At 57.0% G+C, this 25,074-nt stretch overlaps 10 protein-coding genes across 10 annotated transcripts; 6 read left to right on the forward strand and 4 right to left on the reverse strand.

Moving 5' to 3' along the window:
- The first annotated feature begins 308 nt into the window (after positions 1-308).
- On the forward strand, positions 309-3,710 carry L226DRAFT_482856 (DNase I-like protein). The gene is made up of 9 exons (XM_067676986.1): positions 309-432; positions 488-891; positions 953-1,496; positions 1,563-1,689; positions 1,749-1,875; positions 1,937-2,214; positions 2,301-2,402; positions 2,458-2,671; positions 3,148-3,710. Exons 2-9 carry the CDS (start codon positions 739-741, stop codon positions 3,475-3,477), a joined length of 1,875 nt encoding a protein of 624 aa, XP_067538573.1. The 5' UTR covers positions 309-432; positions 488-738; the 3' UTR covers positions 3,478-3,710.
- Positions 3,711-4,667: 957 nt separating this feature from the next.
- Positions 4,668-5,495, forward strand: L226DRAFT_611173 (class I glutamine amidotransferase-like protein). The gene is made up of 2 exons (XM_067686245.1): positions 4,668-4,702; positions 4,759-5,495. The coding sequence occupies exons 1-2, from the start codon at positions 4,693-4,695 to the stop codon at positions 5,415-5,417; spliced, it is 669 nt and encodes a 222-aa protein (XP_067538574.1). The 5' UTR covers positions 4,668-4,692; the 3' UTR covers positions 5,418-5,495.
- A 389-nt stretch (positions 5,496-5,884) lies between these two features.
- L226DRAFT_504560 (D123-domain-containing protein) lies at positions 5,885-7,992 on the reverse strand (the record flags this gene model as incomplete). Its single annotated transcript, XM_067677990.1, has 5 exons — positions 5,885-6,515; positions 6,577-6,708; positions 7,257-7,506; positions 7,569-7,728; positions 7,796-7,992. 5 exons carry the CDS (start codon positions 7,990-7,992, stop codon positions 6,184-6,186), a joined length of 1,071 nt encoding a protein of 356 aa, XP_067538575.1. The 3' UTR covers positions 5,885-6,183.
- Positions 7,993-8,198: 206 nt separating this feature from the next.
- On the forward strand, positions 8,199-10,202 carry L226DRAFT_559002 (uncharacterized protein; the record flags this gene model as incomplete). Its single annotated transcript, XM_067683272.1, has 15 exons — positions 8,199-8,443; positions 8,494-8,549; positions 8,602-8,615; positions 8,665-8,693; positions 8,744-8,753; positions 8,801-8,860; positions 8,937-8,946; positions 9,003-9,020; positions 9,076-9,101; positions 9,151-9,211; positions 9,262-9,286; positions 9,345-9,372; positions 9,436-9,756; positions 9,810-10,032; positions 10,068-10,202. The coding sequence occupies exons 1-15, from the start codon at positions 8,335-8,337 to the stop codon at positions 10,200-10,202; spliced, it is 1,125 nt and encodes a 374-aa protein (XP_067538576.1). The 5' UTR covers positions 8,199-8,334.
- A 247-nt stretch (positions 10,203-10,449) lies between these two features.
- Positions 10,450-12,358, reverse strand: L226DRAFT_611176 (PIG-U-domain-containing protein; the record flags this gene model as incomplete). The annotated part of the gene is made up of 9 exons (XM_067686246.1): positions 10,450-10,914; positions 10,987-11,111; positions 11,169-11,212; positions 11,266-11,365; positions 11,426-11,684; positions 11,738-11,838; positions 11,896-12,062; positions 12,114-12,178; positions 12,232-12,358. 9 exons carry the CDS (start codon positions 12,356-12,358, stop codon positions 10,685-10,687), a joined length of 1,218 nt encoding a protein of 405 aa, XP_067538577.1. The 3' UTR covers positions 10,450-10,684.
- A 68-nt stretch (positions 12,359-12,426) lies between these two features.
- L226DRAFT_559004 (cyclin-like protein) lies at positions 12,427-13,959 on the forward strand (the record flags this gene model as incomplete). The annotated part of the gene is made up of 6 exons (XM_067683273.1): positions 12,427-12,623; positions 12,679-12,760; positions 12,822-12,974; positions 13,026-13,149; positions 13,205-13,250; positions 13,304-13,959. 6 exons carry the CDS (start codon positions 12,427-12,429, stop codon positions 13,830-13,832), a joined length of 1,131 nt encoding a protein of 376 aa, XP_067538578.1. The 3' UTR covers positions 13,833-13,959.
- L226DRAFT_532758 (NicO-domain-containing protein) lies at positions 13,820-17,019 on the reverse strand. Its single transcript, XM_067680324.1, has 10 exons — positions 16,667-17,019; positions 16,502-16,520; positions 15,908-15,929; positions 15,606-15,708; positions 15,446-15,518; positions 15,282-15,367; positions 15,030-15,219; positions 14,827-14,930; positions 14,172-14,723; positions 13,820-14,107 (listed from the first exon to the last, which is right to left on the reverse strand). Exons 1-10 carry the CDS (start codon positions 16,868-16,870, stop codon positions 13,967-13,969), a joined length of 1,494 nt encoding a protein of 497 aa, XP_067538579.1. The 5' UTR covers positions 16,871-17,019; the 3' UTR covers positions 13,820-13,966.
- A 1,373-nt stretch (positions 17,020-18,392) lies between these two features.
- L226DRAFT_458856 (ras GEF) lies at positions 18,393-22,715 on the forward strand (the record flags this gene model as incomplete). The annotated part of the gene is made up of 5 exons (XM_067675476.1): positions 18,393-18,773; positions 19,122-22,043; positions 22,110-22,233; positions 22,292-22,417; positions 22,477-22,715. 5 exons carry the CDS (start codon positions 18,393-18,395, stop codon positions 22,713-22,715), a joined length of 3,792 nt encoding a protein of 1,263 aa, XP_067538580.1.
- On the forward strand, positions 22,475-23,385 carry L226DRAFT_339163 (uncharacterized protein). The gene has a single exon (XM_067674062.1). The coding sequence runs from the start codon at positions 22,807-22,809 to the stop codon at positions 23,293-23,295; it is 489 nt and encodes a 162-aa protein (XP_067538581.1). The 5' UTR covers positions 22,475-22,806; the 3' UTR covers positions 23,296-23,385.
- A 91-nt stretch (positions 23,386-23,476) lies between these two features.
- Positions 23,477-25,015, reverse strand: L226DRAFT_568979 (terpenoid synthase; the record flags this gene model as incomplete). Its single annotated transcript, XM_067684232.1, has 7 exons — positions 23,477-23,557; positions 23,632-23,824; positions 23,882-23,887; positions 23,961-23,990; positions 24,043-24,647; positions 24,822-24,843; positions 24,912-25,015. The coding sequence occupies 7 exons, from the start codon at positions 25,013-25,015 to the stop codon at positions 23,477-23,479; spliced, it is 1,041 nt and encodes a 346-aa protein (XP_067538582.1).
- Positions 25,016-25,074: the final 59 nt, after the last annotated feature.

The raw sequence follows: 25,074 nt of genomic DNA on the forward strand, positions 1-25,074 counted from the left end.
TTGGTCGAGAGTGTCGTGTACGTATATATTTCGTTGGGATGAGTACGAGCAAGTAGGGTTTCAGAGGAAAGCCTGTGCGGCAATACCCGCACGCGGATCGCGCTTGTCCCGAGTCGACTCCCATGAAGATGCCATCGTGAGCCTGTCCTTTGCCAGACTCCACTACGACTGCACGTTCTCTATGTGTAAAATGCATATCGCGGCAACTCTTGACTCATGCGTCTGTTTCCAACCACCATATGGGCGTTGTCATCCTGTCGTATTGATGGAATGCTCATGCGGAGCTAACACACATCGTGGTGACCTATTGCTGGCGATAACCAACCAGCACGGAGCGAAGTTCAAGTTCCTGGTAGGTATGCCTATGCATGTAAAACCCTACATTGAACAGTTCTGCTCGACAGCCTTGACAAGCTCAGCAATTGAGGAGTGGTGCGTCGTCCAAAAGGTTAGGCATGCAGCACGGGTTCTGATGTAGCAGTCCAAGTTTGACGGCGCGTGCGAAAGCCCGACAGAACTTCCTTCCGCCCTGGTGTATGTCCATGTGGTCGAAGCTTGACAATCGCACGTTCATCGGGACTGCAGCACTCGATAGCACGGCGCATAAGAAGCATCCCGGCAGTGATGTGCAGATCCCTCCGCCCTTCGTTCCCAACTTGTCCTTAGGCCTCTGGTTTGGCAACCTAACAGGCTCACGCGTGAGTACGAATCGGCCCGGGAGAAGTCGTAGATAACACTATGATGCACTGGGGTTTGGCTAAGGGAGCAGTCTTCGCGGCGCTGCTGCAGCTGGTGCGCGCGGTGACTGTCACTGACATTCAGGGCGCGTCGTGGTTGTCGCCTCTCAAAGGACAGACGGTCCACAACCTCAGCGGGATCGTCACAGCGAAGGCACAGTACAGACACATTCATCACACGCGCGCATATACTCATCTTGCTGTGCATTTCCTAGTCCACCTCCGGCTTCTGGATCCAAGGCGAGCCCGTAGCAGACGTCCGGGTCTCCAACGGTCTCAGCATATTCACGTCGTCCAAGACGATCCTCGCATCCGTCAACGTCGGGGACAACATCACCCTCTCTGGCGTCGCCTCCGAGTTCCGCTCGAGCAGTTCGCCGAACAACCTTTTCATCACCGAGCTGCAGTCCCCTGCGAACATCACCGTCCTCTCGTCGAACAACACTGTTATCCCACTCGTCCTAGGGCCGAGCGGCACCCGGAGCCCCCCGACACAGAAGCTGTCTGCTCGGGACGATGCCGCGGGCGCGGACGGGTGGCTCGCGGTGCCGAACAACCAGAGCTTGGTCGAGGTCGTGGATGCGACGCTGCAGCCGGACGTGTATGGCATGGACTTTTGGTCCAGTCTGGAGGGCCAGCTGGTGACCGTGAAGAGCCCCGTTGCGATTGACTTTGAGAACGACTTTGGCGAGTTTTGGGTGTATGGAGATTGGGAGGTTACTGGGAAGAATAGTCGGGGTGGTTTGTCGATCACGTTCGGTATGTCGTTTATGTGGGGACCGTATACGCGTGGCTAGGGAGCTGATGATTTGATTGATTGTGCAGGTCCTGACGGAGCCCCGGATGCGAACCCGGAGACTGTCATTGTGGGCTCTCCGCTGGATGGGACGGATAACCCGAGCGTGTCGCTGGGCAAAACGTTTGAGGATATCACCGGAGTCATCGTATACCAGTAGGTGACCGGCCGATGCATCTGCCGAAGTGCGATGTCTGATTTTCACGTCTCCTCAGGTTTGGCTTCTACTACATACTGCCTCTCACTGCCCCTGTCGTCGCCTCGACCCCCAGTTCGGTCATCCCGCCGGCGACTATCAAGCCCACTGATGACGAGTGCACGCTTGTCATCGGTGACTACAATGTAGGTCCTCTCTCACTCTCTCATGCCGCGAGAGGACTGCTCTTAAACTTGCACGACACAGGTCGAGAACATGGCTCCGACGTCGTCACATATGTCCACCGTCGCGAACCACATCGCCAACTTCCTGAACACGCCCGACATCATGTTCGTGCAGGAGATCCAGGACAACTCGGGCGCGACCGACAACGGCGTCGTCATCGCCAACCTGACTCTCACGAACCTGGTGACGGCCGTTGCGAATGCGGGCAACGCCTCGTCGACGTACAGCTTCCTTGAGATTGCCCCCGAGAACGACACAGATGGCGGCCAACCTGGAGGGAACATCCGCCAGGCGTACCTGTGAGTGCTTCCTATGATCAGTCGGCTGGCGCTCCCCGTTACTGTCAGACTGACATCGTCTATCATCTAACTATCACGGATGGCAGGTTCAACAGCACGAAGTTCGCTCTCGTCCCTGGGTCACCCGCTGGTGGAGCGCTGGACGCGACAGAACCCATCGTCGGTACAGATGGCAAGGTCACCCTCACGTACGTCTGCCCCTCGCTCCAACACACCTCCAGCCTCACTTGAACGCGCGTACAGGTTCAACCCCGGGCGCATCGACCCGACGAATGCCGCGTGGAACGCAAGCCGGAAGCCCCTCGTCGCAGCCTGGGAGACGCCCTCGGGCGCACGTTTCTTCACCGTCAATCTCCACCTGACGGCCAAACTCGATGGGTCGTCGACCCAGGGCGATGCGCGCCCTCCCGTGAATGGGGGCGTCGACCAACGGATCGCCCAGGTAGAGACTGTTGCGGTGAGTTTTAGAGTTGCGCTAGTCATTATCGCGATAGAGGTTTTGCGGACGTATGAGCTGGATAATCGCCTCTTGCGGTGGCGTGTGCGTTGTGGTTATGCGTGTGGTGGAGGCTGTTCTCCGTTCATGCTGTGATCTAGTTCGAAGGACGGGAAAGGGCATGCGAGCACACGCATCGGGAATCTTGCATGCCAATGCCATTGGACGGATGGCTCTTGTGGTTCTGGGTCAGCCCTGCTGGACATGAGCGGATCAGAATCCATTTCGTTGCGATGGTGCGCCACAGAGCGTTCCAAAATCCTGACCTGCCCTGCGCCCAGTCCCGGAGCGATCTCACAACTTCTGATCACCGTGGGTGTGAACGGACGCCACCACCCTCGCCACATGCCTCTCCCGCGTCCGGGCACTTGTTCCTTCATGCTCCGGCTTCAGCTGCAGGAAAGACACAGAAATACTGATCCGTCCCCCATCTACAGGCGTTCGTCCAAGACCTCCTCGCGCTCGATCCCGACGCGAACGTCATCGTCGGCGGCGACTGCAACGAGTACGTGCAGACGCGCGCCGTCTTCGCGCCATTCGCCGGGCTGCTCACCGAGCTCGACGAGGCGTCCGGCGTGCCCGACGTCGAGCGCTACACGTACCTGTTCGACCAGAACTCGCAGCAGCTCGACCACCTGTTCGTGTCGAGTGCGATTGTGGAGAGGGGCACGGGCGTGGAGCATGTGCATGTGAATAATTGGGCGGCGAGCGTGGATGCGAGGGCGAGTGATCATGACCCGAGCGTTGCGGAGGTGAAGATTTGCTAGGGCCCGGCTCAGGTTGATTCTTGGGAGTTTGTACGAGTATGGGTGCTTCGCTATGCAGTTGAATGACAAGGTCTGCAAATACTGGACGATGGTGATGCATTCAGCTAGATTCTGACATAGTTGACCTGGCTGGAGGTACACAGCATCCTCGACCATCCTCTTCCTAATCTCGTCTTGCCACGCATCCATCCGTAAATTCGGCACACGCCCCGCCCACCGTTTTCGATCAGGACTATGTTATGCAGGTGTGTAGTAGGTGATGATTACTATGACGCTACCCCGACAATTCAAGAGAACTCAGCCTGTGGCTCGAAACCTCTTCTACGACAATCCACTTACCCAACAAGCAAGTGTTACCGCCAGGAGCGGAGCGGGGGAAAGAGAGCAAGGGAGGTCGAGGAGTGGATTGATACCAGGCCGTGCACTCACGCTGATCCCGGCAACGACCAAGGAATACAATGTTGTTGCTATTACTGAGCTCGAGGAGTGATATGCCATCCGGTCTGGTCGGCCCGCCGCAAGGACGGTCACACCTGGACAGATGGATAAGATTCGAAGCACTGCAGCAAACTGGGGGAAATCCTAGAAGAGCACAACATGCATGGTCGCACGCGGAGTCCACAGTGGAGGTTTGTCAGCTACTACTCCAAGGTACTCACTGTTCGAAGAACGTGCGTCTGTCATTCACATAAACTGAACACACGAGAGCTGTAGAAAGAAATATCCACAGCGCACTGGTGGTGCTTCTGATTCGCCTCGCAGACGCATGGCATAAGCCTCCGAAGGGCCGCGTTGAGTACGGCATTGTTCCTTGGTTGTGATGATTAAGCATTTCCTCAGTCAGTGACTAAGTCGCCTCCCGCGTGTTGAACCTCTACAACGACGGTAAGCATGCGAGGAGCTCGCGCTACGATGGAAGTCGGAGGAACCATAGGAACCACTGGTCGATCACGCCATAGAAGACGGCTTCAACTGCCCATCGTACGCACTTCTGAGGGCTTGGCATACGACCTTCGGCATACAGCATACGGCGGAAGGTAAACGTCGTGGACGCGTAGGATGAGGTGGCTCTCCGGCATACGGTCTGGGGTCAATACAAGGCGAGCCAGAGCTGATGAGTCAGTGCCTTCGTGAAGCTATATAAATGCTGTTGAGACTCACCAACTTATCCAAACCAACCGCACTAGACTCATACTCAGAGCACACATTCTCAACATGAGCCAAGGTGAAGGGAGACATACGCTTCCATGCAGCAGTAGACTGACTCGGTTGCGTCTCCAGTGCCTTCGAAAGTCGGAATTTTGCTCTTCCCCGGCTTCGAGCCACTTGACGTCTTCGGCCCCGTCGAGGCGTTTCATACGATCAGCAAACAGTTGGCCAAGATTAACCTCGTCTGGATCGGACCCAGTCTGGATCCGGTCAGCACCGCGCCAAAGGAGATACACACGACTACAATGGGCTCCACAGTCGACACACGCGTCGTACCCACCCACACATACGACAATCCGCCCGAAGACCTCGAGGTGCTGCTCGTACCGGGCGGGTTGGGCCCACGTGTGCCGTCGAGCGATGGCGCCGTCGCGTTCGTCAAGAAGACGTACCCCAAGCTGAAGTACCTCATCACCGTCTGCAACGGGTCCGAGATTGCCGCACGGGCTGGAGTGTTGGACGGGAAGAAGGCGACGACGAACAAATTCGGGTGGAAGGAGTCGATCGCGACGGGCCCGGGAGTGGATTGGGTCAGGACGGCCCGGTACGTCGTCGATGGGAACGTCTGGACGTCCGGCGGGGTTAGTGCAGGGATAGACGCTATCCTCGCGTGGATGGCGCATGTCTACGGCCGGGAGGTGGCGCGGCAGGTTGCGAACGAGATGGAGTATGAGTGGAGGGACGACAAGACTTGGGATCCGTTCGCCTACATCTTCAGCGAGTACGCCTAGGGCACACGTCGATTCTTTGCCGCTGCTCCATGAAGCGGTATTCAGTGTACGCAATTGTCTCAAAGTGTCTTGATCTACTTGTGATTCATTGTGTGCTCTGCGGCTCAAGACTCGAACTTCCTCGAACTTATGTTGCAATCCCAGAGAACAGTGACATGTCAATACACTGCACAATTGACGAGCTTGAGAAGAGCGGAGCTGTACTCACTAGGTGCGTGGGCCAAAGCCTCTGGGATCCCAACTGATGAATTCATAGGCACCGCCGGTGCGGTTCACGAGACTGTAGGCCAGAGACCCCAGGTCCGCCTGTGTACGCGTCGTATTGATGATAACTTGCACAAGGTATACTAGGAAATAGCCGCGTCGTCATCGCATCACCTACCGGGGTTGAGAAAGATTGTGCCCTTGTCCCCGGAAATGGCGTTGGCTTTGACGACAAGGAGTTGGCCAGTGCCGGCGGAGACGTTGTGGTAGTCCAGAGGGATGTCAAAGTATGCGTATGAGAGGCTCGACTCGGACCCGGGTTGGTCGAAGAGTTATTGAGACTAGGCCTCAGTACAAGTTTGGGCGCCGTGGTAGAAGATGCCCGTACATACAAACCTCCTACTTTGAGATTACCAGCGTTGTGACATGTGTGCATGTCGTGCGCGTAATAGGACCGCGCGATGCATACAGCGCATAGTATGTGACCTGCCGTTGCTACACATTCAGTGTCACTCATCGTACATCGCGTCTCGCTTGGGAGGTAGCTGGATAGGGAGGTGGTTCAGCTTGGCGCAGCTTCCGCACCGTCCTCAGTCATACTCTTCCTGATCTCGTCCTGCCACACGTCCGCAAACTCCGCCACGTCCCGCCCGCTGCTCATCGCCAGCGCCTCGATCGGTACCATGTTGTGCTGGTGCGCTGGGGCGTTGCGTGTTGCCGCCGGGTGGCTGGGTGAGTCGACGACGCGCAGCTCCGGACGCTCCGGGCGCGCGAGGAGGAGCGTGTACAGCTCGTCGTACGTGAAGAGTAGAGGATCCGTGCGGGCGTGGTATGGATTGAAGTCGATGATGTGGCCCCGCGTGAGGTCGCGCGTGAGCAGGAAGTCGAAGACGTCTGTTGTGGAGGTCGGGGTCAGTATGCGCCATGCGAAGTAGGAGTGATACAGATTGCTCACAGTCGCCTTGGGTCTGCTCCCATTTGCCTTTGATGTGGGTCTCCCAGAAGGAGGTGACGGCGGCGAGGACTTTCTGCTGTGTGTCGGACTCATTCCAGAAGTCGTAGTAGTTGGGGTCGCGTTGCGATATGCCTGCCATTGTTTTGTCAGTTCTGATGTCTGTGCTTCCCATGCTTCAAGTACCCGGCAAAGACGGCAACTATGTCATCGCATTCCCGTACTGCGAGTGCGCCGTGCATCTGAGACAGGAAGTCTCGAACCCAGACCATTAGGGCCACTCCTGAGGTAACAAGTAGACAGCCGAGAAAAGATGAAGATGACGTTGTGCCCTATCCCGTCCTGTGTCCGTTTGGCTCGCCTTTGTGGGGCGGCCCAGACGATTCCTAGAACGGCTGGCTTCGACACTATGAGACAGGTTGATCGTGCGCCTCAGATATAGGGGACAGTGCCGATGCCGGTTGCTGCTTCGAGGTCCAAAGGGTACCCGTGAGACCCAGAGAAGAAGCTTCCGAGTCGGCACGGAGACAGTACCTCTTCCGCGCGCACAGTATGAACCCAGTGGGCGTGTCGTGTCACCAGGCTGTCTCCTCTGACGTGACTGGATAGAGCAAGGCTAATGACGGTCGCCTGTTCTGGGAACGGGGGAAGACGATTCGGGTAAAGGCTGGATCGGCACTCACCTATGAGGGTTTCCTGCCGCACGAAGCATCGCAACTCCCGAGCTCGGTCCACGGGGTACCATTTACGCAGCACCAGCTCCAAATCGTATGGCACGGGTGCTTTCGGATCGTGGGCGGGGTCGCAACCGTCGAAGACAAGCTCAGGGTCAAGGTCATGCTGCACAAAGTCCGACGACTTGAGCAACAGGTAGACATCGGCGGGAGACATGCACTTGAGAGGTGACGAGGCTGGTAGTATCCATGCTGCATCCTAGAGGAGGGTAGAATGTAGAAGTAAGACTCCGGCTAGGGGAAGGTAGACAATGTACGTACTCTTGGCGACGAGAAGTTGAGCTTTGGGAACACCGCACCATACTCTGCTACAGCAGCACGGATTTGCGCATCTAGTTCTGGAAAAGAGAAGCGGGGACGCTCTTCGTCGTCTTCTTCGTCGTCCGAATTTTCGTCATCTGACAGGGAACTCTCTACCGGACTGTGAACAGCCGGAGAGCGGTCGGATAAGACGGAGTGGGGCGCATGGGTGGGCGTGAACGACTAACGCGTCTTCAGCACCTTCCGGGACGAATACACCATCCGAGTCCAGGTACTCGCGGAACGAGGACGAAAGCGGGCGGATAACTGTGGATTTGACGCTATGTTTGGAGAACGCTGGATACCAGGAAGAGAACTGGAAAGCAAGGATTGCATCGGGCGAATAGACAGGGAAGCGCGGTGGTGTAGAGACGGGGGCAGGCATGTTTTGGCGGTGGAAACAGAATGAAATGGTTGGTGTAAGAGAGAACAACAATCAAGCCACAATCTGCGTTAGTCCCCGCCCCCTGATCGAGATGCGAACAGCTGGGGGCCGGACCTGCCATTTGAGGCAAAGTCGCGGATACACCCAAATTGTATGGGCTCCCGCCCCGACGTCGTTATATTGACGGTATCAATAATGTCATCGCACCCTCCCACACCCGCAGCACCCTCCTCTCTTCCTCTGGCCACCGAGCCAGCACCAAACGTACCCGGCTGCACCGTCCTCGTCGTGTCCTGATAGCTCGCCGTCGCCCTTCTCCACGTCTCCGCTGCCCTGGCCGGTATGAGCGACACCGTGACGGCCGCGTCTTCGGATGACCTCGCCAAGACGTTCGGTGTCCTCCTCATAGGCTTCATCTTCTGCGTCGTCCTTTATGGTCTCACATTCTTTCGTATGTCTCCTCGCATCGCATCACCGTCATGCTCCTTACAAGCGCTTCAGAAACATACATTTACTTTACTCGGTTTCCTTCTGATCACTTCGGGACGAAATGGACCGTGAGTGCTTCTCTCGCTTCGCCAAGCGTCCCGTTAACCCCGCTGCGGCTAGGTTGGTCTGCTGTGGTATGTGTCAGACTCTGGCACTGTGGGATGCGGCACTCACGACTTGCAGGGCTGTGGACACGGCAGCGACAACACTGAGTGAGTTGACCCGTTGTTTTCTGTCTAACCGCTTCTGACCTTCGAGCCAGTCTCGCATACGTGAGTGGTCAACATGCGTGCCTGAGCATGTCTTGATGCCTCGCCAGCATATATCGCTATCTCATCACAAGTTTCATGCTCGCTTATTCTCAGCTCGTTACTACAAAGTAAGTCTTCATACTCCCTGTTCTCGCCTACGTGAAGCCCCTTTAGCCCGTTTCGTCACTGACGATACTGCTTCAGGACCTTCCTCGTGAGTCAGCACTCCGCTTTGCCCTACCGGAGACTCACCGCGATATATCTGGTAAGGCTGCACAAGGGCTAGATGTGAGTACCGCTCTATCGTTCATCTAATCATCAATTATAATTGACGATTGTCCAGATTTTCCTCGCTCTCGTCGTGCAAATGTGAGTCGACTTGCCCAGGAGCTCGTTGCTTCAGTCTGACATTACCCAGCTACTATGCTTACCGGGTCTACACCGTTACGGATAAGCGGCCTGCTCTCCCTGCTGTCATCGTACGTCCCCACGTCTCCATGTGTATGCTACGTATCTCATACTAGTATAGAGCACTATTGCTGCAATGGGATGTGGTAAGCCAGTCCATATCGGGTGCTCAACGTTTGCGTGCTCATGTGTACCCTATCACAGCACTCAGCATCGCAGGTATCGCGCAAAGGTCAGCACCTGACATAACCCTGTCTCATTTGCCATAAAGGTGCTGAATATTCCTTCTGAACAGCGCACAGGAGACACTCTTCGCGGATATCCTCACGAGCCGCGTCAAGCTTCTCCGTGGGGTCGGTTCCGCACTCGCGCTCGTGTCCGACTTCATCATCGTAGCGGCCATGTTTTACTACATGCAGCCCACCCGCAACCCGGGGATGTCGGTACCCAGTGGATTCTACGAAACGGCTGTCGTGTACTGCTTCAACCGTGCCACAGCGTTCACGGCCGGGCAGGTGATCTCACTGATTGTGTTCCTCACATCGGATCGTCACCCGGCGTGGGTGCTCGTGGGGTGGGTCGCGTCGAAGTTATACGCGAATAGCTTGCTGGCCATGTGTGTCACTCCTTCCCGTCTGCCACTACTGACTGTCGATTAACGGGGCCTAGGTTGAACTTCCGCAATACGCACCGTGGTCGCGGCGTGAACGAGGAGGACAGCCTCAACCAGCACGCGAGTAATCGCTCTGGCTCACTGAGCATCCCCGTTGGCCCGCGCGAGACCGCACGCAGCGTGCAGTTCAACCTTCATCCCGAGGGCAAGACGGGAGATCCAATGAACATCATCGAGCTCGACATGGTGCCTTCCCGCTTGGAGGTTTACGATGACGACGTGAGTAACCAGGGTCGTTCTTTTCGGTGTTGCAGGTCGTTCTGACCTGCCTCCTCCTCCTCGTCTCGCCTTTGCCCTTGCGCGTGCAGAGCGGTAAGGTCATTACTAGCTCGGTCGACTCAGGAGGTCCCAGCAAGCGGCATGAATTTGACGACGACACGTCCCGGTGATCCTCGCAGTGAGCGCGCCGATTCTCGCCGCCTTCGCTGGGTATCATGCTGGCGTACATGAACACTTACGCGTCCGATGAAAGTACTGTATTTACCCGCAACTCCGCGCATATATCCACTTGTTTTTGCCGTCGCTCTCCGCATTCTCAATCCACATTCTTCATTGCATCTATCATCCATCCTACACCCCACATTCTCATTCGTTGCTACGGAAGTTCATGTATCATACTTGTAGAAGCATAGCGATAGTGGTATGTCTTGCTCAGTTAGGTCATCAGCCCCCTTTGGTCCATTGGTTACCCATTTTCTGTGCTTTCTCTTCGATGTAATTCGAAACTTGTCGAAGGAACCCATCGAGTAGGTGAAGGTGCGACTGCATGGTCATTACCCTGTCTGAACCCCTCCGCCAACGAGATGGTTCTTGTGATGGCATTTATGTTCCATTAACTCAACCAATAGATACCCCACTATTGGGGAACACATCACTCCTGTACAACTTCATAGCCGTCTTCCACCTTTCCAATGGCTATCCTCAGCCCTGCCCATATGGCATCCAACAGCGCAGCACCGTTGCCCACGCCGAACACCAGTGTCGACGCGTAAAAGAAGTTCGCGTTCCCGGTCCCTTGCCGGAGCCAGAGACTATTGAACAGCGGAAGGAGCAGAGAGGCATGAAGATGGATGAGCGCGGTCACGATCGGATGGCGCAGGTCTGGCGGGCGCGTTCATGTCAGTACAGTCTGGCGCGGACGAGGTTGGGGAGGGAGGATAGGGGGATACTCACAAGGGTATATCTCTGGAAAGAGGGAGAACATGGAGATGAAGAGCCCTGGGTCGGATAGCGTGGGATAAGGCTTGAAGAGCGCGAGGACGCCGATGAGTACGAACGCTGCATATAGGAAGTCATGTCTATGCGCTCAACCATGTCAGTGTTTCTGCATTGCCAAGTCTAAGGAGCAGACGTACTGGAACTTGACGCAGATCGGTACAATATAGATGAGTAGATGGACCTAATGGAACGTTAGTGGCAGTCGCGCGATGGGGGGGAGGGGGTGAAACATACAGAGAAGACCATCAGGAAGAACGGCCGGAAGTGATCGAACATTTCCGTGAAGAAGTACCACCACAGTCCGGGGTTGGGTGTGAGGTCAGGCAGGGTAAGCCTTGCAGCAGTTGGCGGATGAGCGATACCTAGCAAGGAGACGGAAGATAATCCTACTCACGACGCGCCCCATGTCTTCTCCACCCAGTCCCAATTCCCGCAGACCAATGTTGACGCGAAAGTGAGGAGCATGCTGTATGCAGAGAACTCGGCGAGCAGAGGTAGTGTGCGCTTCAGGTCGGCACCAAGTGGTTGTGGAAGGGCGAGGCGTGATACAGGCCTGGTGATGAGGAGGAGAAGTATCGGCGCCAGGAGTAGGAGAGAAGGCAAGGACAGGTGCCATAGGCATGCCAATGTGAGGAGAGAGGCCGATGCTCGCCCTTGGCTATGTTTCAGGGTATTCGCTAGAGACAATCACTGGGCGAGCACTCACCTCTGCATGCGAACATCAGCGCGAGTAAAGCGAGAGCACTTTCAATGGACGAAGAGGATAGCGCGAGACTTGGGAGGAAGATATATGGGTTCAATAAATACCTAGTCCCCGAGCAAGTTAATGTTCGTTTCCGGGAGAAAAGGCTGAGGAGGACGTACATTGCGGCAACCTGGCCATCCCTAGATGTAGTCTTCGCTCCTGTTCGCAGCCTCCATATTCGAACCAGAGCCCATGCTGCGACAGCATCCGCAGCGGTCCAGAGAAGTGGCGACGTGTACGGCGTCAGCGGTAGCACTGTCGAGAACAGTGACAGCAATAGCGGCGACTTCGTTCCGGTGAGCAGAACATACTACATAGCAGTATATTGGGCACATACATGTCGAAACGACCCTCCAGAGTACGGGTCAATCCCATGCTCGAACAGGTAGATGCCCTCGCGTACTGCAGAGAGGGCATAAGCGACCGATCATGACCTCATGCACGAACTTCCGCACACCGAGAGTACGACGTCAGGGGAGACGAAAGCTGGTGGTCATGTTTCAAGGCCTCAGGAAGCGGCGCGTATGCAAGCAGGAGACGAGCAGCGACGAGAGCAGAAAAGGTCAAGTCGGGGCCGTCCATGGACCAAGTTGACGAGGAGGAAGTTGTGTAGACGCCCATAACTCATAACCTGAACTGCTACTTTGACCATGGCTATTGACTACCGCGGCGACCCGCCTCAACTCATCCCTGCTTCGTACTTGAAGTACTACCTGCCGTACTTTACACCGCAAGAAGTCGAGCGACTATCGGAGAAGCAGCGAGGGAAGCTGTCGGTGACCCAGGAGGAGAAGGCCAGGCAACAGGCTTGTGGCTTCATTGAAGCCATTGGGGCAGACATCGGATTGTGAGTGCGCAGGCGATTCATCGCACTTCATAGGAGTGATTGAGGCATTTCGTAGCCCAAGGAAGACAATTGCTACAGCGCAGAATCTATACCACCGCTTCCACCTGTTCTTCCCCCGCAAGGACTTCGCTTACCATGTCCGTTGTCCACGTCGGCTTCATGCCAATCAAACTCCCTCACTCACACGACACGACACAGGACGTATGCATAGCCGCACTGTTTGTGTCATGCAAGATACACGACACGCTCAAGAAGACGCGAGATGTACTCATAGCTTCGTACGCCGTGCGGTTCCCTGATCGAGCGGCGAAGGCGAAAGCTATGGGTGGGGAGATTGACATTGACCCTAACGTACGTATTCTCCACCTAGCCATTGTCTGGGGGCTCATATAGGAGTCATAGCAAATGGAGCACGACCGACAACGGTTGTTGGCCATTGAACGACTCATAGTCGAAACAATTTGTTTCAACTTCAACACTCGCCTGCCTTTCCCCTATGTCATCAAGATTAGTCGCGCTTTTGGAGGTATGTATGATGTGTCTGTCGCGTCATATTCGCTCGTGCTGAAATTTCCAACCAGCTTCGAAGAAAGTCTCTAAGCTAGCATATCGATTAGCCACTGACAGGTACGGATGTGTTTGCGAAGTGCGGGAATGCTTGAACGCTCATACTACACAAGCTTCCGGACCCTAGTGAACCTCGAATATCCACCACACGTAGTCGCGCTGGGCTGCCTGTATCTCGCCGCACTACTGTCGTCCTTCGAGCGCGGAACGACACCAGAGCAACCCGGGCAAAACAACGCCCACCAAATAGCCGCAACGCTCAGCACATCGGGGGACTGGGGCCGACAATTCCAAGCGCACATAGAGGACATCGAAGAAATCGCCCACGAGGTCATCGACCTCCTCATCTCAGCCTCGCAGACCGCCACCACGGCAAACACATCTCCCCAGACACCGTCATCGCCGTCCCCGCACCTATCGCGGACATCGGCGGCGCCCTCCGTGCAGGTGCCGTACAAGGCGGACCAGCTCATCCGGTTGAAGATTGTCATGCGCGAGACGGAGCACCCGCCGCGGAACCGCGACAGTGTGGCGGGCGGACAGAATATCGAGTTCGATAAGTCGACCTCGACGTTCCTGGGCCGGAACGATAAGACGGTCAGGTTTATGTTTGCGCCGCCTGGGATGGTGGACGATGCATGAGTACGATGCGGTACGAACTATCGGATACATTTGGAGCTAGCACGTGTCATGATACAGTTGTATTTGTTATTTTACTGCTCCTGCTGTCGTTGCTTTCTCGTTCGATGTTCGAACCCTTAGGTTGACCTCGATGTTCACTGCGATGCGGCAGCCTGAGTCTTTCCCTGCCGCCTCTGCCATTTCCTGTACAGGTACCGCGCGCCGTACCAGCTCCCAACGACAAAGATGAACGAACCGACGATGGCCGCGCCAATGTACCCGCTGTTGTCGTTCGCCTGGCCAGACCGTGTCGTCAGTCAGATCGTCAGACAAGGGCTCTAGAGCAGCACTCTGACGTACATTTGCCCATCCTCTCCACCACCTTCCCGCAAGGCCGCCCCCGTCGTCTGCGTTCGCAGCGTTCTGGCACGGGGTGCAGTGGTCCCCGATGAGCCCCATGGTAGTGATGAGCGAGATGCTGAAGGCGACCATGATGCTCATGATCGTGAGCAGGATGCTGAGGTTCGACATCGCGTTGTGCTTCACCCGGAGCGTACGTCTGCGCGCGAGCTCGGACTCCTCCTTGCCATCTGGGTCTTCGACTGTCACTACGTCTGCTGCCTTCTCCTTTTCTTTTTCGTGTCTCTCGTCGGGGTGGGCTGGGGTTGTTGGGGTCAGTGTGCGTGGGACTTCTGCTACGGGTACGGCTTCTTCGGAACGTTTCGCTATATCTTGGGCTGGCTCGGCAGATTGTGGGAGGGCGGCGTCCCCTTCGGCGAGGTTGAGCCTGCTGGTGGGAGGGGGACGTCTCTCGAAGATGGCGAAGGACCGCTCTGGGAAGCCGGCGTACGAGTAGAGCATGATGATCGAGTCGAGCGAGTCGATGAGCGTCATGCCGACCGTGAACAGCAGCTGTGCGCGCAGAGGTCGCAGTAAGCAGTATGAGCAGTCAGATCTCAAATCTCAGCCACTTGGGGCATGTCGCCCGTGGGTACCGGGCGCGGAGAAGACTCACGGGAAGGATGACGATGTCTCCGGGGTTGATCTGCTGCCCGTCGGGATCACGCTTCGCGATTGCGGAGATCGCGAGGAGCGCGATTGACGACGCGGTGTCGAAGCCTGAGAGAAGTGCAGCAGGGAAGGATGGAAGGACGTAAGGAGCTGTCAGTGGTCGTATTCTCTGGAACTACGGGGAATGGGGGAGTCCAGGGGACTGACCGAAGCCAAAGAGCACCCCGACGGGGTACATCTTCCATGGACGGTCAACGAAGGTGACGATTGGCCCGATGAGCCGCATCATGAGCGTGTTGCCGTGGTGCTCATCGTGTTCGTCCACTTCGTCGACGTCGTTCTTGCTATGCGAGGCCTCTTCGCCACGAGCGGCGCGCAAGGCACGCTCTTTCTTCAGCTTTGGGGTGGGGTGGTTTGTAAGTGCAAAGCGAACGATTGCGAGCAAACGATGGCACGAACTCGGTAACGCTTGCGGAGAATCCGGTAGAGGATAATGGAGTTGGCGAGGCCGACTATGAATAGGAAGGATGCGCTCACGGCTGCACCTGTATCGTCACATGTCAAACAACTACTAGTCCAGAGACCGTCCTGCGAGGAATGGAGTGAAGAGAACGGTGCGTTACCTACGATACTCCCAACCTCTCCCACACCGTCTATGTGGTCGTAGACATCTGTACTGATCGCGATTGCCACATTCTACGCATTGCACAGTAAGCAAGTATATCATAATAGCAGCCACGGAGCCCCACGGGTGAGAAGGGACACTAGCATAGCAGTACTCACCACGACAATCACGATGGTGCTGTGCCCGAGCGAGAAGAACAGGCCGCAGGTGACTGGAAGCTGGCCGAGGTTGATGAGACTCCGGGTCGCGTTGTCAATCGCGCTGAGAAGCGAAGGCGCGGGGTTCCGAGCGAACGCAAAGTTCAGATGCGTGCGCAGGAGGGTCGGCGGCGGCAATTACTGCGTCAGCTAGTGTCGCACGCTATGACAGAACCTAGCAATTGTGGTCAGCTTCGCTGCGCGGGCGTGGGTGTGGCGAGCACGGAAATGGAGGCACTCACGGGAGCAAACGGGGGGACTACCTGATGTGGTCGGCGTCCAGGGCTGCCAGTGTCAGAAGAGACGTCAGCGACCGGCTTTAGGAGGGTCGATGCGGTTTGGAAGGGAGCGACAAGGTAGCAATAGGTGTGGGCTTTTAACTCTCGGGGGACAGACAGGAAGTCGTGGACCATGAGGTGCAGAGCTTCACATCAAGGACGGACAAAAACTCCATCCAATCCTGACGACTTGACAGTTGTCTGGGCTGGATGAAGGCAGCCTGGCCGCGGGGACCGGGGGAGCAGCCAACGTCTGGGAAGTTGGGTCGATGTCTTCGCGTCTTCACAAAGGATTATCCAAACGGTTCCCGCGAGGCACAGAGTTCAATGCTTGAGCCTGTGTGACGAAGGATGGAGACCATACTCGCAATGCTAGCCCACGCAGACACATGGAGGAGTACAGTATCCAGAGAGGCTGAGGGCGTGTGTGACACACGAACACTGAGAGACCATGTCGAGACGCACTATCTCTTCATGGCCTTTCAAAGGTGCTCATATGAGGCATAGCCAAGACTCTGACACATCCTCGGAAGAAGCCACCACAAAAGAACGACAGCCCTTAAGTCCGCACTTACGTACCATGTCTGAGGCCAATGGTCTGCCACATTGAGTAACCACGCAAGTTTCCATATAAGGGCATGGCAAGGGGCGATTGATATTGAACGACGCATGGATTCGAACCGAGGTCAATATCAGCGGTCATTAACAGCGTTCGCGGACTGCAGCGGGCTTCTGATCACTAACCCAAGCAAGGAGCGCAAGAGAGAGGATGGAGCGCGTCGCAGGCCGGCGGCCGAAGAGAATCGCGCATACGATCCAGCAGACGGCGTTTGCGAGCAGCTCCGCGGTGAGCAGGAGGAGAGAGCGGCCGAAGAGCGTGAGTCTGGGGCGGGAGCCAGGGAGGCGGGGGCGGCGAAATGAGAGGAGCCCGCTTAATCGCCGAGCCATCTCTTCGTCCCGGGACTTGCTGGTTCAGGACGTTGTCGAGATTATCCCAGTACGTTCGTGAGTGTGACCAGACAGCAAACTTGAGGCCAACCAGGATGAAGAGGTTAGGGAAGAAGGAGCTCGAGAGCCCCTCGACGCGCTCGAACTCATGACCGCTAACTATGACTCTGGTGGCAATGGTATGACAGGAGCGATATGGTGGGCAGATGACCGTGAGTAGATGTCTGGGCAGGTACTCAGATAACGAAGCTCGCGCTGAAAGAGAGTAGAGATAAGGCGGATCGATGCCAGTACGATCGAGGATGTAGTCAGCTATTGAGTCGACCTGGGAGAATGAAGATTCCATACTAGATCTGCCATGGCGGCCACCGGTAATTAAGGCTGGTTCCGTGCAACTGGCTGTTAGTTCCGGATGTGAGTGACCTGGTGGGAGCTCGGAGCGAAGGAGAGCGAAGAGTCGGAAGACCTGTGAGTCGTGACCATCGTGATCAGGTGTACGTAGATCTTTCGGAGACGCTGGTTTTAGTCCGCGATATAATTCGGTGGTTCCTTTCCTCCGAGTGTGCTTGTTGAGATTCGAGAGGAAGTAATGTGACACTGATACTTTGTGCGGTGGCGTAGGGGTACACCCTGGTATACATTCTGAATATCTTGTGTTGACAAGACGGGTGCGGACTGCCTACGCCCGGTTTGTCGGCATCTTATATCGTGCGGATGGCTGTGTCGATATCCTTTGAAGGAGCAGAGTTTAGCAAGATGGCGCGTCTAGCTCGAAAAGTGCTAGCGCGCGGAGGTGTTCCAGGTGCACTGGGGGGCGTTGAGTACGAGTTTGAGAGCTATGGCGACAACGAAAACGACATAACGACCAGCACGGAGGCTTATGTGAGGCTAGAGGCCGCTGGCAGTCAAAGTCAAGGTGGACGCGACAGAAGACGGGAGAGCGCGTCGAGGGCGCGTGTGTCACAGCATCAGTCACGCGATTGTGACGGAAGATGAACCTGGGGTTCGCGTGGGGAGGAGGAGTTCCGCACGCTGCCTGTCTTGCTCTCCCCGAACCCCGTCCCCGTTTCCGGCGGACTAGCTTTCTCTTTCTGCTTCCCTCCCTCTGCCCGGGCCATCTATCTCCTCGCCCGTATTTTACGACCTGCAACGTCTCTCGACCTCTCCGCCTGCCCTTTCCCCGCTAATCCTCGCCTCGCTTCCTGCCCGTCTGTCATAACTCTTCACCCGCTCTCGCCTTGCTTTCCTTGGGTTCCATCTACCCCCCACGCCCCCGCGTCCTTGACAATACTCCTCTCGTCCGCAGACCAACGCCCGACATCGCCCACGCCCCCGCGAATGACCAGGAATGCCCGTCACACATCTTAGGATAGACACTTCCCTCGCGGCGTCCGCCAACCCTGCCTCCAGCCGAGCATACCGCGATGGTGCACGCACACCACGCTCCCCTCTGTCCGCTCGCAGCGCCGCCAGCTCCCAACACACCCTACGCAGTCCCTCTTCTGCCTCTGCGTCCTCCATCATGTCCACCACCTCGCGCGCGCCCTCTAGCGCCGCCTCACATCTCTCCGTGAACTCTGCTCAGCGTTCTATACCCACAACTCCAACATCCGCGCCTAGTCGTCCCAGCGCCCCCTCCGCATGGCCTACCATCGACTCCGAGTCCGAAGATGAGGCATCTACTGACGCCGAGGAGTACGTTCTCGCCATGCACGACTTCTCCCCGCAGCAACCGAACGTCACCTGCCTGACCTTTCGCGCCGGCCAAGTCATCCATGTCTTGAACCGGGACCCTAGCGGCTGGTGGGACGGCGAGCTGGATGGAAGACGAGGATGGTTTCCGAGTAACTATGTCACCTCGGAGGTCGGCTTGTTGACCGAGGAGGAGCTTCCTGTAGGCAAGGTATGTACCGCTAGTCCTCTTCCGCTCATAAGCCGGGTACAGCATTGTCCATGACGGGAACGCGATCAGCGCAGTGTACGAAACCGCTGATTCTGTTCTCGTCGCGCTCCGTTGATAACCATTCATGACAAACTGCTGCGTATCCTTCTTTGACACTGTGGAATAAGCGCAATCATTACAATCCAAGAAGCCCGTTATTGTGCTTCTGTTGGAACCTCTACACAAGCTTGAGACGTAACGTTGTTATTCGCAACGGTCGATTCTACGGTTTCGTTATAAGGCTTCCCTGGTAGCCACGCGACCCCCTCGGACACAGTTATATGAGACGGAACTGACTATGAACTGCAGAAACCACGTCCTGGCCATGCCCATAATATGTCCGTCTCGTCAACGACGTCATGGGCGAGCACCAGCTCTCGCCAAGTGCAATCTACGTTCGCACGCAAGGACCACAAACCATCACCGGCTGACTCCTTCAGCCAGACTATCGACATGTACTGCCCGCCGCTCATGCTTCCTCTACTCAAAGCCCTGTCCCTTCTCCAGAATGCCGTTCGAACGAATCGCATACAACACTATCAACCCGCCACCGCGTGTATCATCTCCTGCGTTCGCGCCCTCCTCTCGGACATCGGCTGCCTATCACGCGACGCGCCGGTCCTCAGGCAGCACGGCGTTCTTTCCCAGGAGCGCAAACGGATCCTCTCGGATTTGGCCTCGCTCGTGTCGCAAGCAAAGCGCGCATCAGAAGACACCGTTACTGAGGAGACGCGCGAGATCGAGGTTCAGGCCATGGTTCGACTCGCTGGCCAGCTTTTCGCTCACGTTCGGGGCTTTCTTGCCGTCGCGATACAATGCGGCGTTGACCTCCCTCTCACCGCGGTGCGCGCAGCCCGTACCGACTCCCAATCCTCGAGCCTGGAGGATGAGGACAACTTCGCAACGCCGGGTCGCACGACCAACGGGATCGCGGCACGACCCCGGAGGTTGCCCAACACGAATACACCGAGTAGGCCGAAGAGCCTCGGTGACCTCAAGGTGAAGCGCACTGTCATGGGCGCGGATTACCCGCCTATGCCGACAGGCCCGCTCCGGCTGCCGCAGCGGAAGCTGTCCGAGCAGCACCTTGCTTCGCCCGCACGGCGCACGTTCAGCGAGAGCACCCCGCGGGGTCACCGGCCTGCGCAGGACTCAGTCAGCAGCGACTCTTCGTCATCTTCCTTCTCGAGTGACTCTGTTGGTACCCCAGCAACACCTGTGTTCCCTTGTGGTCCGGCAACGACCGCGGAGCTTTCAGAGGCGCTCAGGTATACGCACGACAACTTCCTCTCGACCATCGCTGCGTTCATCGGCCATGCACACTCACATTCCCGGCATTCGCATGCATCGAGTACCGGGCACATGTATGACCTCGTGCGCGAGGTCGTAGATGTCGTCTGCCGTCTCCTCACTATCGTCGAGGCCGTCCTCCGACATCCAGATATCCCCCCAGCAAAGGCCGAGGGCCTCCGCGCGGCCAAGGAGGGGCTCTACAATGTCACAAGCACCCTTGCTGAGTCTGTCCGCCTCCTCACCGCCCCTCCAACCGAGGATATGTCCGAAGAGGGGGAAAAGGAGGGTCTGCTGCGATGCGCGACGAACGCGCTCAAGGCGGGCTCCGATTGTGTCAACGCTGTCAAGAAGTGCGTGCAGCGCACATCGGGCGAGCGGCCGTTCGTGTTCAATCTCCCCGCGCCCGGCGATCCCGAGGGCGGGATGTACACCCCGCGCAAGTTCGGCCATGCACACCGCCCGTCGACGACGAGCACGAAGAGCTCGCGGAGTGCACGGGCGCCGCGGATACGCAGGGAGAGCAGCTTGCGCGAGCTGCATGGGCCGTATGTCGAGGGCGAGGAGGAAGACATGACGATCCAGGCGCAGGGCGTCGAGGACGCAGACCACACGATGACCGTCACCGTCAAGCGGCATTCAGACGAGCAGATTGCGATCGTGCAGCACCCGCCGTCGCCAGTGCCCGAGACCGAAACCGAGGTCGGCGTGGAGGAGAGCGTCCCCAGTACGCCTATGACCCCGAGTCCTATCGCTGGAAACAGGCCCTTGCCGCTGCCGGAGCTGGGTCGCCCGTCATTGGATTCTGTCGTTACAAGGTCCGATGCGATGTCGCTCAACTCGTATGCGCCGACGGAGGACGACCGGACGACCTGGGAGGGCAGCACGCGCCATGGCGTGCCCCCAAGTACGATCTCCTTCGAGAAGCTGCTCAACGGCGAGCTGCCCAGCATTCCCGGCGGTCACAGCTTCGCGGCCGCTGTCCTGCCATGGACGTTCCCGCACGACCACGCGCCCGAGGACGTGGCGTACAACAGCGACGGACAGCTTGTCGGCGCGACGCTCGAGGCGCTCGTCGAGCGCATGACCCCACACGACGCACTTGTCGAGCCCCCCTTCGCGGCGGTGTTCTTCATGACCTTCCGACTGTTCACCACCCCTGCGGAGCTCCTCGCGACTGTCATCGCGCGGTACAACATCCTCCCGCCCCCCGGGCTGTCCGACGCGGATCTGCGGCTGTGGCAGCAGCGCAAGGGCCTCCCGGTGCGCTTGCGCGTGAGCAACTTCATCAAGACGTGGGTGGAGAGCTACTGGCGCCATTCGACGGACGCGGTGGTCGTGCCGACACTCGTGTCGTTCATCAAGGACGCACTCGCAGCGATGTTCCCCGGCCCGTCGCAGCGAATCCTCGAGCTCATCCACCAGCGCGTCTCCGCAGGCCCGAGCAGCGAGCTGCCGAGTCCGAAGAGCGACCGCGTGCGCGACGCGGGCATCCCGCTGAACCCCCCGACGCTTCCGGGCCCCATCTCGGAGATCCCGCGGCCGATCATGACGAAGAACGTGCTGACTTCTCTGAGGGCGCGGAACTACCTGAGCGTCGCGGTGACGGACTTTGACGCGCTCGAGCTGGCGCGGCAGCTGACGGTCATGGAGTGCACGCTGTACTGCGCGATCGAGCCCGAGGAGGTGCTCGCGACGGGCGGGAAGGAGCGCGCGGCGAACGTGAACGTGAAGGCGGTGACGTCGCTGAGCACGGCGATCACGGGCTGGGTCGCGGAGAGCATTTTGAACGAGCCGGACACGAAGAAGCGCACGGCGCTCGTGAAGTTCTTCATCAAGCTCGCGGACCGGTGCGTCGGCTTGATGAATTATAGTACCCCGAGGAGCATCCTGGCGGCGCTGGACTCCTCGACGATCGCGAGGCTGCACCAGACTTGGGTGGTGAGTAGCTTTCGTCGGGGTTGTTTCGAGTGAGATGGCGGTAAGGCTGATGTGTTGTCGATGCAGGGCTTGCCCCAGAAGGCGAAGGTGCAGCTCGAGTCGTTGAGGAAGCTTGCCGACCATGCGCGGAATTACCATGAGTATCGGTCGCGGCTTCGGAATACAGCCCCTCCTGCGGTTCCCTTCCTTGGTGCGTATGTTTCGTCGGATGCAACGGGACAATGGTGTTGACCGTCTTTTTTACGCAGGTCTGTACCTTACGGACATTACGTTCTGCCGCGAGGGCAACCCTTCGCACAGGACGTCGCCGAAGGCGCCAGAGAAGAAGCTGCTCAACTTCAACAAGTACCACAAGCTTGCGCGTATCGTCCAAGGTTCGTTTTTCTTGTCTTCTCTTCTGCAATTAACTGAAATTTATGGAACGCTTCTGTAGATATGCAACGCTTCCAGGTGCCGTACAACCTGAAGGTGATTCCGGAGGTACAGGCGTATCTCAGGGACGCCTTCGAGAAGTCTCAGCGCCAAGGCGACCTCCAGGACCTCTATCGGCGTAGTCTACTCGTCGAGCCGAAACAGGTCGCAGAGGCGCCACCACCGAGCAGCGACGTGCGGCAGCTCTTCGCATGGGCCAGCCGCTCGCAACAAAACGTTTCTGCCGCCCCTGCGTCATAGCATTTACCATTCCCGTTCGTTGTGTCATACATTGCCATTGTTGGACCCTGTGCATCTCGTCTTTCCTACCCTCGTTGTCTTCTTCGTGTTTATGTTTTCTGGCTCTTCGCATCGTTCGTTGTCGTTGTCGTTTTGTACACTGCAAGCTCTCTCTTTGTACTTGTGTCTCTGTTGCATATCTCCCTCTTCCCTCTTCGTTGCTCTTCAGGTCTGCGTCTCGTTCATTTTCGCGCGCGCCATGTCGCGCATGGACAACACATACCAGCATCATCTACGCATCGGGCTCCCCCCGTGTCCTGTCCCTAGGTCCTCTGGTCCAGTTACCCCTACACCCTCCCCTTACCCCTTACCCCTCCAACCTCATACCATCTTCGTACTCATCTCAGCCGACCCTATAATGTCCCCCGACTTGTCATCTCAGCCTACCCCCCTCATCTCCCCTCATCTCACTTGCTCTGTGTCTATCTGTCTGTATTCTTCCCCTCAGGCTGGGGCGCGCACCGCTGCGCTGTGCACTGTGTATGGACGGTCCGCCGCTCCTCCTGCGCGAAAAGTTATAATGTACCATCCTTCGTCGTAGTTCGCATATTGTTATTCTCCTCCGGATCTTCCGTCAGAATATATATGTCTGTCTAGAGGCGCTGTTCATATTCTTACAAGACGTGCGGCGAGAGAGTATATAGAAGAACCATTGGAGTCATCCCATCCCGACTGCCATGTTCAAGTATCGCCTAGTAGCATCTATGACATTTGATTTAGCTTCACAGCTCCTTCTCCTTCCACGAGAAGCCCAACTCGAAGAGCCGGTAACGACGAGTGTTGGCATGGAACTCCAGGGTGCCCTGGGTCGAAAGGTGGTCAACATCGTACACCATGCGGATATAACTTGAAGTCAGGCAATCCCGCCAAATCCCACCTGTACGTATTTCTTCCATAGGTCCGCAAGCTCGTTGTTTCCTGCTGAGAGCGCTAGGACCTTGCGGTCGCACTCGAGAACCTCTTCGCATAGAGTACGTAGGACCTGAACGGGGGTCGTTTGTTCAGCGCAGGCACGCATGTGCATGTAGTTCTTCGTCTCTCCAGCCAACTGTTCCTTGTAGAACGACAAGCTGATGAGCAGGTGAGTATCAACGCGTATGCGGAATTATGACATTGAGATAGTTTACATGTCGCTAATTGCGTACGATCAAATACGGGGGAGAAGAACGTCAGCGAATCCGGGACTGAATCAGGGAGTGAACATACTTTGCGCCAACAACCCAACGCTCCATGTACCTGTTGAGGTGTCGATGATCAGGTTATATCTCGCATCATGGGAACGACTCACGGCATCATTTGCAAGTACGTATCCGCGGTCGCACGCCAGGAGCTCATGAAGATAAAGTGGATGTATGGGGGACATATGCCCGACCTCGTTCGGAGGTAGTAGGGATATAAGGTCGCCTGGGGCTTGATCTCCATGTCTTGCGTCGTATACTCGATATACATTGCGGTGACTGCGTCCAGTGTGCCCGCTATGATTGCATCGGCTCCTACGTCGGTCCACAGCTGGTGTGCCCCCCGCATGAGGTCTACAAGCGTGTCCAGTGCGGGAGAGAGCTGCTTCTCCCCCCAAATGAAGCGGGCGGCGAACTGCCGGATGGCGTCCAGGTGCTCGCCTCCAACGTCGTCGATGTATAGGATGACGGCAGTGTAGAGGGCGATGTAGTGGAGGTGCTGGGGACTGGTGTGTCCGTACCCGGTCTCGGCCCAGGCACAGGCGGAATCGACGAGCTTCTCGATCGCTTCGACGCTGTCGCTGCTCTTCCAGGCGACAATGCACTCGGTCACTGCGGCACGGAGCCCTGCGTTCGGCGGGGTGACATGAGGTTCATATTTGCTGCGCTTGAGGAAGTCGCGGATGATGTCTCTGGTCTCGAGGTGAGGATCCGTCTGTTAGTGACCAGGTTAGTCTGCGTTTCGGAATGCGAAATAGGTCCATCTACTTGCCTTCAGAGAAGGAACACTTGTGTCCTCTTGGCACTTGAGCATATGAATCGAGGGCGCCCTGCAGAATGGATAGATCTGTTGAGATTGAATGCGCTGTACGATCGAGGTGGGACTCACATGAAGATTCGCGAAATTGTAGCTGGCGGGGTTGGTGGCTCGCAGGTGAATGGTACGTCCTTGACTCAGTCAGGCTGAGTGTTTATATACCATCGAGCATCGACAGGAATCCCGGGGACCTCTTCCGACTTCGTCGGCGTCCTCAAGGCGAGAAGGCGAGTGGTTCGGGTTGGCGTCCCACTACGACAGACCATGCTTGATCCCGGCAATGGTCAGATTTCCGCTCATGTGCGTTCAGAACTCTAGATTCCAT

The sequence above is a fragment of the Lentinus tigrinus genome (assembly GCF_003813185.1).
Source record: "Lentinus tigrinus ALCF2SS1-7 unplaced genomic scaffold L226scaffold_6, whole genome shotgun sequence".
Lineage (NCBI taxonomy): Eukaryota > Fungi > Basidiomycota > Agaricomycetes > Polyporales > Polyporaceae > Lentinus > Lentinus tigrinus.

Bases quoted from the DNA above. Each gene is read 5' to 3' on its own strand.
- L226DRAFT_482856 (XM_067676986.1), top strand. From the start codon at position 739: ATGATGCACTGGGGTTTGGCTAAGGGAGCAGTCTTCGCGGCGCTGCTG. The intron at 1,497-1,562 runs GTATGTCGTTTA...TTGATTGTGCAG, and splicing joins TGGTTTGTCGATCACGTTCG to GTCCTGACGGAGCCCCGGAT. The intron at 1,876-1,936 runs GTAGGTCCTCTC...TGCACGACACAG, and splicing joins TTGTCATCGGTGACTACAAT to GTCGAGAACATGGCTCCGAC.
- L226DRAFT_339163 (XM_067674062.1), top strand. From the start codon at position 22,807: ATGTTTTCTGGCTCTTCGCATCGTTCGTTGTCGTTGTCGTTTTGTACA.
- L226DRAFT_532758 (XM_067680324.1), bottom strand. From the start codon at position 16,870: ATGGCTCGGCGATTAAGCGGGCTCCTCTCATTTCGCCGCCCCCGCCTC. The intron at 15,368-15,445 runs GTAACGCACCGT...GTGACGATACAG, and splicing joins AGAGGTTGGGAGTATCGTAG to GTGCAGCCGTGAGCGCATCC. The intron at 14,724-14,826 runs GTGAGTCTTCTC...CTGCGCGCACAG, and splicing joins GAGACATCGTCATCCTTCCC to CTGCTGTTCACGGTCGGCAT.